Source organism: Apis dorsata, unplaced genomic scaffold, assembly GCF_000469605.1.
Source record: "Apis dorsata unplaced genomic scaffold, Apis dorsata 1.3 scaffold_50, whole genome shotgun sequence".
NCBI classification, from domain to species: Eukaryota; Metazoa; Arthropoda; class Insecta; order Hymenoptera; family Apidae; genus Apis; species Apis dorsata.
The window spans coordinates 2,335,506-2,343,775 of NW_006263351.1; the positions used below are offsets into that span (position 1 = coordinate 2,335,506).

General features: G+C 31.4%; 4 protein-coding genes across 4 annotated transcripts in view; all 4 read right to left on the reverse strand.

Annotated features, from left to right (window-relative positions):
- LOC102673885 (uncharacterized abhydrolase domain-containing protein DDB_G0269086-like) overlaps positions 1-847 on the reverse strand; it is a 6,817-nt gene extending 5,970 nt beyond the window's left edge. Inside the window, exon 1 of the mRNA XM_031514683.1 lies at positions 5-847. Coding sequence (XP_031370543.1) covers positions 5-586 — 582 coding nt within the window. The 5' untranslated portion in view covers positions 587-847. The remainder of the gene's footprint in view (positions 1-4) is intronic.
- A 1,226-nt stretch (positions 848-2,073) lies between these two features.
- Positions 2,074-3,514, reverse strand: LOC102672472 (antifreeze protein Maxi-like). Its single transcript, XM_006608937.2, has one exon. It carries the CDS (start codon positions 3,222-3,224, stop codon positions 2,223-2,225), a length of 1,002 nt encoding a protein of 333 aa, XP_006609000.1. The 5' UTR covers positions 3,225-3,514; the 3' UTR covers positions 2,074-2,222.
- Positions 3,515-4,437: 923 nt separating this feature from the next.
- LOC102672742 (axoneme-associated protein mst101(2)-like) lies at positions 4,438-6,395 on the reverse strand. The gene has a single exon (XM_006608939.2). It carries the CDS (start codon positions 6,285-6,287, stop codon positions 4,575-4,577), a length of 1,713 nt encoding a protein of 570 aa, XP_006609002.1. The 5' UTR covers positions 6,288-6,395; the 3' UTR covers positions 4,438-4,574.
- Positions 6,320-8,270, reverse strand: part of LOC102672876 — an 11,350-nt gene continuing 9,399 nt past the window's right edge. The window contains exon 5 of the mRNA XM_031514728.1: positions 6,320-6,440. The gene's annotated coding sequence lies outside the window, so the exon portion shown is untranslated. The remainder of the gene's footprint in view (positions 6,441-8,270) is intronic.

Below are 8,270 nucleotides of genomic sequence, written 5' to 3' on the forward strand. Positions count from 1 at the left end.
CCGATTTCCTGGCGATTGCTGCCTTAACTTGAGCTTCCGCTGCAGCTTGAGCCTCGGCAATCGCAGCCCGTTTCGTGATGATCGAATCGGCGTTAGCCTTTACCTGGGCCTCCGTGGCAGCTTCAGCAGCAGCTGCAGAAGCTCTGGTTGCTTCTTTCGCCGCAGCCGTCAATTGTGCTGCCCTCTTCGTTGCCGATACAGTTGCCTCTGCCGCCTTTGCTGCATTGGTCAATAACTGGCTTGCTATCTCGCTGGCTTTAATCGCTTCCTCCCGTTTGGCAATGGCGGCAGCCAGAGCGGCGTTTGCTCCTGCTTCCGCAGCCTCTGTATTCTTGGACTGGGCAGCAGCGGCAACACTGGCAGCACGCGCGCCTGCGTTCAATTCCAGATTCAGGCCCACGTTCTCAGACGCTCGAGCAACTTTTAGGGCGTTTTCTATGGAGGAGCCAAACACGTCAGATCCATCGCCGACTTGTCCTGCTGCTCCTTGAATATCCACGTTCGACTTCAGGGACTGATTAATCACGCGGCCCTCGGCCAATCCCCAGACCAGCAGAGACGTGACGAATATTGCTGGAATCTTCATGTTCGACGCAGCTTTCCTGATTGATGCCGATTCGTAAAATCATTCACGGTTATATAGTGGGTGATGGGACAATTGTGAAAACAGCAGGTGTTTTGGATGAAAATTGATATGCTACACCATCTTAAAATATTGTTTTAAATAATCTTAAAGAGTTCGAAGAGAGAAAGAAGCTTTGTGGGATTTCTTTTTATTGAACTGTATTTATTTAGGTGCAATGATTGGTTATGCTTAAATATTTTGCTTTTGTTATGTATTATTCCTAAAATTCCTAAAATTTCTTTTGAGAAAAATATGTAATTCTAAATTGAATTGATCTTTCGATTTGATTTAAGAAATAAATGAATCAATATGATTGCAATAAGTTAATACAAATTTACAAATCTTTCTTTTTTAATTCATTTTTAATAAAATCTAATTTATTTTTTATTCTTTAAATATTATCGTAATTTATTTTTATTTAAATATATCTTTAAATTTTGTTGCTCAATTATTTAAAAATTAAATTTATTCAATTATTCAAATTAGTTATTTTTATTATATATGAATCTAGACATTATAAGTTTGAATTAGCAAAAAGTAAGTTTTTGTAAATAAAAATTATGAACAAATTGACAATATGAAGAATCTTCATTTCTTAACATTATTTTAACAATTGGCTATCAAGAATTACTTATTATTAGATATTTTACTTATTATTAGATTATTGTTAGATATTAAATCAGATATATTAATATTAATATTATTAATAATTTTATATATTTAAATATAATATATATAATATATATATAAATTTAAATATATAACAAAATATTTGTAATAATATTGAAAAAAAGATTATAAATAAAAATTAAAATTAAAGTAAATATTGATGGATAGTATTTCATACAAAATTTTAAATTATGGAAATAAATTTATTTTCAAAATATTTGCTTATATTATCTTATTATATATCGTTACGATTTTATAATCAAAATATAATAATGTATATTATAATAATAGATTATATAATACTCATAAGTTTTTTTGTTAATACAATTTCAAGTAGTAAGTTTTTCATCTATCTTTTAATAATTATCGAAGAATTATGAATATTTTAATTTCTTATATTAATTTTTAAATTTCTAATATTACCAAAAATACATAAAAAAAATATATAAAAAAAGTATATAATACAAATTGTTTAATTTTTATTGTTTCATGATATATATATATATAAGTTATATAGATATATATGATAAATTAATTTTATTCTAACCAATCGAAGAAGGAAAAAAAATATATAATTTTTTACATGTGAAATTTTTTTAAATGTACTTTATTTGAATATGTCAAACATTGTTGATTGCAAGATTAATCAATACATTTTTAATATAAATTTCATAATATGAAATTCAAAAATGAAAAGGAAGGAAATTTAATTTTTTAACTTGAAACTTCTATTGAATCTTCTATTTGAAAGAATAGAAAGGCAAAGAACATCAAAAGACTACATATATGCTAAACCAATTTATTTTCATTATTACAATCTTTGTCTGACTATAAACAACATTTTCTTCGGAAACATTTAATACATCCTATAACGGCTGAAATTTACTTTCAAACAAATCGCTTTTCCCGATATTTTATCCAATTCTTTCTAAAATACATTGCTCTTCAGCTCGAAGCCATTTAGATTTATATCCTCCTTTTTTCCTTTCGTAACCTCTTCATCTTCTCTCCATGATGTTGACAGTTCCGGCTCCGGGAATTTCTTTATTTCCACTGGAATTGATACGACTTGTTTCGAAGAGTCGATGTTAGCCCCGATTGTCGCCGTTTCTACGTTCCTGGAGCTTGCCTTGGCAGCGGCACGCGCATTAAGCGAAGTGGCTGCGTCGATTTCCCTACTCTTTTTATCAATCTCGGCGATCAATACAGCTACTTCGTTCCTGGCCTCGGATTCCGCGGCGTTTCTCGCACTGGCCGTGGCTGCTTCCTTCGAGGAGGCTAGAGCGGCCGCAGCAGCCCTTGCAGCAGCCTTTGCAGAGGCCGCTCTTGCGATGGCTTCTTCGGCCACTTTCTCGGCCTTGAGGGCTGCTTCCGCGGCTGCACTGGCCGCAGCCGCCAAGTTGGCTGCGGCAATCGCCTTGACCTTGGCTTCCTCTGAGGCAACAGCTTCAGCCTTGGCTGCTCTCTCAGCTATTTTCGCTTGTACCGTGGCTGTAGATAATGCGGATGCTGCAGTTTTGGCGGCGGTTGATGCTTCTTTGGCAGCAGAAGTGGCCGATGCGGCGATGGATACCGACTCGAGGCCAGCTCTAGCTTGACCGACCGCTGCCTCCTCCGTTTCCTTGCCTTTGGCGGCAGCCTGCGATTGCACTGACGCCGATTCTTGGCTAAGTTTAGCCGTCAGATCGGCAGCAGCGCGTGCCTCTGACGCGGCGGATGCAGCAGCTTCAGCTTGGAGTACGGCATCCTTCTGCGAAGCTAAAGCTACCTGTCCGGCTCTAAGTCCTGATCTAGCGGTCACAGCAGTCGACGCGGTGGCCGATGCACTACCTTTCACGAGCTCGGGCAATGAGTTACCCGACCCTTCCAAACCGGCGGACACAAATCCGCAAAGGTAGAGGCACGTTGCGAGCAATACTGGAATCTTCATGTTTGACGACGCTTCGCGAATTGATACCAGGTGTAAGACGTTGGACGGATTTATAGCGACGTTGACAGTTGTGAAAATAATTAATGGAGTCTGAGTCTGATTAAGCGTGATTAAAAATATTGTTTCAGGTCGCACTTTGCAAGTGATGATGATGATTTCGATGATATTTAGGTCGGAAGTGGATGTGTTTAATTAAGCGCTGTTATCGAGAATGGACAAAATCAATTTTTAAGACGCCAGTTTTAATGTAATGAGGAGAATGAATAATGAATATTTAAGAAACTTAAAGATAAAATTCTGATTTTAAATATTTATGATATATATTTATTTAGTTTTTAGTTTCCTTAGATTGTTTTTGTGAATTATATTTTTGTTATTTTTTTTGTACATTTTTTTTTATTCAATGTAACAAAATCAATGATGAACTGATACTTTTCTTATTTATCGTATAAAACTGTTATCATATAAGTAATATTGAAACATATTTAAATATTAAAATCAAATAAAATTTGCATAAAAATTTGCATAATGTAATTATATAATGTATATTTTAATAATTCTAATTTTTTAAATTTTTTATTTAAAATTTTGAACAGATATTTATTTTTTGATATTTACATTAAATAATAATGTTTTTGCATTTATATTTAATTTATATAAATAATTTATACAATTTTATATTTTTTTCATAAAATATATAAAAATTCAAGAATCATCAAATTTTATATATTATATATTAAATTTCATTATAAAAAAAATTTTAGAATTAGATAAGAATTATCTTATCAATTTTGAAATAAAATGTATTTAATATGAAAGAAAGTTATTGTATATTTATAACAATATAATTCTTTATTCAATACGAATCAATTTAAAAAAGTTATATTCATATTATATATAATATATTTTAAGTTTCATTTCATTCTTTCACGCAAGAAAATTCTTATGTATTCGTATTATTCGTATTTCGTAAAAATAGTACAAAAGTTTTCAAATAAAATAAATTATATTACTTTAACTGATGCATATACTTTATTGATAAAATAAATCCTAATATGTACATTATATACAATAATTTAATTTTTCAGTTTTTATTTATATCCAATATTTTCGTTTTATTATTTTCTTTCCATTTAGCAATATTTTTTAATTTTTATTATGATACATATCAATTCAGAAGGATTTAAGGGAAATGAAATAATAAAAAACAACCTCCTCAATGCTACGTGACATTATATTTATAATTCCTCACATTTCTTATTTAAAAAAAAAATCAAAACATCGCCTTTCCTCATTCTATATCTATGATTTTCAAAATAATTTTTTATAATCTCCTCCTATTTTCTCTTCTCACTTGTCTCGATTCTCAACCACTTTCGTCAGTGTTTCTGCTTGTTGCGCATTAAATTCAGTCACAGACGATCCCAATCCGATAACAATTCCATTCCTCACAGCTTGAATTGGATTCACACGAGCCGCAACTGCCGCCTCAATGGTCGAACCTTCAACGTCCGTTATCGCCATTGCGGCAATTTCCTCTCTAGCCGCTGCATTCGTTTCCACCAACGCCGTCTCCGCTTTTGAAATCATACTTTCCTGTAGGCTGGCCACATTATCAGCAAAGTTCTGATTATTTATCTGTAAACGTGCTAAATTATTAGTGGAAGTAATAGCAGCCGCAGTCGCTTTATCAGCTGCTTCTATAGATGCTTTCGCCCTCTTAATCGCATTTTCAAGTATTGCCGCTCTATATTTCGCATAATCGATAATAGCCCCTTCTGCAGCAGCTGCTTTCACCGCCTGATTGGTTATAGCAAGCGCTTCAGCTTGCAAATCCGCTGCAACTTTCGAGGAAATTTTAGCTTGTTCGATCGCAACGCTTAGAGCGTTAGCCAAGGCTTTAGCATTGCTAGAAACAATTGATTGAATAAGAGTAGCTTTTTGAGCAGCTAAAGCCTTCATGGCGGCATTTGCTCGAGCCATGACAGCAACTCTAATTGCCTTCGCAGCTTCCCTGGCGGCTACACTAGCTGCTAACGAAGCTTCCGCCGAAAGCTTCGCTTTTTCTTTTACCTCTTTGGTAATCGCAATTTCCTCTTCAAACTTGGAACGAGCGTCGAGTATCTTTATAATTTTCGATTGTAACCGAGAACGAGCTTCTTTTTCCACTTTTGCCTTCGCTTCCGCCTGCGCAGCCTCCTCGGAATTGGCCTTCGCTATTGCTCGAGCTGCAGCCAAAGCTTTGGATTCCGACGCCACTAAAACTTCCGCCTTTGCTCGAGCTTCTGCTTCTTTCTCAGCCTTCAGCTGTGCTTCTCTAAGGGCCTTTAACTGAAGTTTCAATTGTCGACGAAGTTCTGCCACTTCTGCTTCAATTTTCGCTCGTGCTTCCGCTTCCGTTTTAATCTTAGCTTCTGTCTTTATTTTTTCTTCTTTAAATTGAATTTCCTCGCTGGAGGGAATATTCTTCAATTTGTTTTCTTCGCTGGTCCAGCTCCATGTTTTAATCACTGGGCCCTTTTTCACATATGTTTTCGTAACAATCCCTTTATTCTTTTCATTCGCCGATTCTTCCTCGATCTTATCCCATTTAGAATTTGTAATCGTTGCGGCTCGTTTAATCTTACTTGATTCTGCGCCAATTTCCTTTTTATCGTTTTTAAATTTTTCCAAAGAGAATGGCTTATCTAGAATTTGAACTCCGTTCAAAGCTCCTTCTCCAGATTTCAATGGTGCTTTCTCTTCCTTGATGTCAAGTTTCTCGTTCAAGGCTGATAAAAGCGCTGCCGATGACGCCGTATGTTTTGATACCGCTTGTGTGGACGAAGCGAAGAAATTATCAGCAGATATCTTTTTATCTAATGTCTCTAAATCGATTTGTTGGTCCTCTGCGTTTCCATACTTCTTGTAATTATCGATTGAGAAACCTTCCAAGGAAGGCGGTAGTATAAATTCCAAATTTTCTATTTGACCATCATTTTTCTGAGCATCGAGGCTACTTGCGAGTACCGTTTCCCGGTTTATAAACGCCCAGATGATGAAACAGACGACGAATATCTTCATCGTCGATGGAGCGACGATGCATTGATCATCGTTTTCGCGATTCGTCAATTATATACCGTAATGAACAGTTGTGAAAACAATGTTGGTTGGATGACGTATTGCCGATTGAAAAAATAGCATTTTTTGGGGGGGAATTTTTCTTAATTTTGTATGGTAAAATCGGAATTTTTATTTTAGGATTACTGTAATTAATTTAGGATTACTGTATTTATTTTAGGATTATTTTAATTAAATATTTGATAATAGTATTATATATTATATATATTAAGATTGGAAAAATTCAATATTCATAATTTTAACATTTTATTTTTATTATATTCTGCAAGCTGTTGAAAAATTTTGAACTCATTGGAATATTAGAAATTCATTTGATGTTAGAATATATTGGTTAGAATATATTGGTTTTTTTTTAAGAATCTCTTTTATAAAAATTCTTAAAGAATTACAAAAGTTGAGAGATTTTATTGACTCGTCAGCAAGACTGAGCAACAGTTCGTAGCCTGAAGAGTTCTGGAGCAGAAGCCTGTACGTGTTTTATCATATACTGTCTCGAAGTCTCACACTTCCTTAAATAAAATTCCGTATAATAACAATACGTGCAAACGTATGCAATTCTTACCCCACTACCATGAATCTTTAATATCGTCTTTTTTATAAGTTCCATACATTGTATTTCTTTTTTTTTTTTTTACACTTTATATAATTTTTTTGACATCGATAAATAATAAAAATTTCAAAACAAAATGATGAAAACAATTTTTTTTCTAGATGAAAATAGAAAATTTTAGGAATTGTAAATAATATCAAAATTTAATTTTTTAAACATACGTAAAAAGAATTTTTATTTTGATATTTAAGCTTATTAAAAATGGAAAAAAAAATTAATTATAATTAAATAATTAATCTTTCTATTCGTATTAATATATATGAGATATTTTTAAAGAATCGATTCTAAAGATCAAAACCATAAAAGTTTATGTACAAAATATTGATTAAAATTTAATTCTTAAATTATGATTAATTAGAATTTGGAGCAGCATGGAAAGAGAATTAGATTCCATCTTACATCATTGTTATATTCTGTCTTGCTTTATTTAATATGAATTTAGATTATTAATAATTCAATAAATAAGTTTTAATACCAACTTTTATATCTGTTTAAGTTCTAGAATCAATTATTCAAATATATTAATATGTATACATTTATATCATTTACTTTCAATTTAGTAATTCTTTTCTTGGATACATTAATACATTTATTAAAATAATTTTTCAGTGATAGTTCATACATAACAAAAAACTAATAGTCTAATAAATATTTTTATTTTAATAATATATATTATAATATATATTTTGTTTATTTATATATATTTTGTTTTATTTAATTATATAAATTTTTTTCATAATAATACATTTTCATAATATATAATATTTTTTTTTTAGAAAAAAACATTATAAATTTAATCATCTACTAATACGAAAGATTGTCGTTTAAAAGTTTAACTGGTATTGCAATTATTTATCTGTTGTCGAGATTTAATAATATCAACAAGATAATATCAACATAGACTTTCAAGTATTCCAAGGAAAGTGATTATCATTAAAGGTTAAGCTAAAAGAACCAAATTGATTATAATTCGTTAAATGGACTTCGTATAAATACACTTACGAGATTTGCCATTATAAAATTAGATTGTTTATTTATTACAAATAATTTCGAAATTGACTTAATTTGAATATTACAAAAATAATAATAATAATTATAAAATTAAGAACAAAATAAAAAATATAATGAAAAATTTCGATATTAATATATAATATTTTTATTAATTTATTTACACTTTTTATATATTTCAGTAAAATATTTAATATCAAGAAAAATAAAATAAAAAATTTATTAAAATGTTTTAATGTGAAATCATAGCAAATTAATATTATTTTTTAAAAATCTTATAAAATCAGATATCGTAATATATATAAATA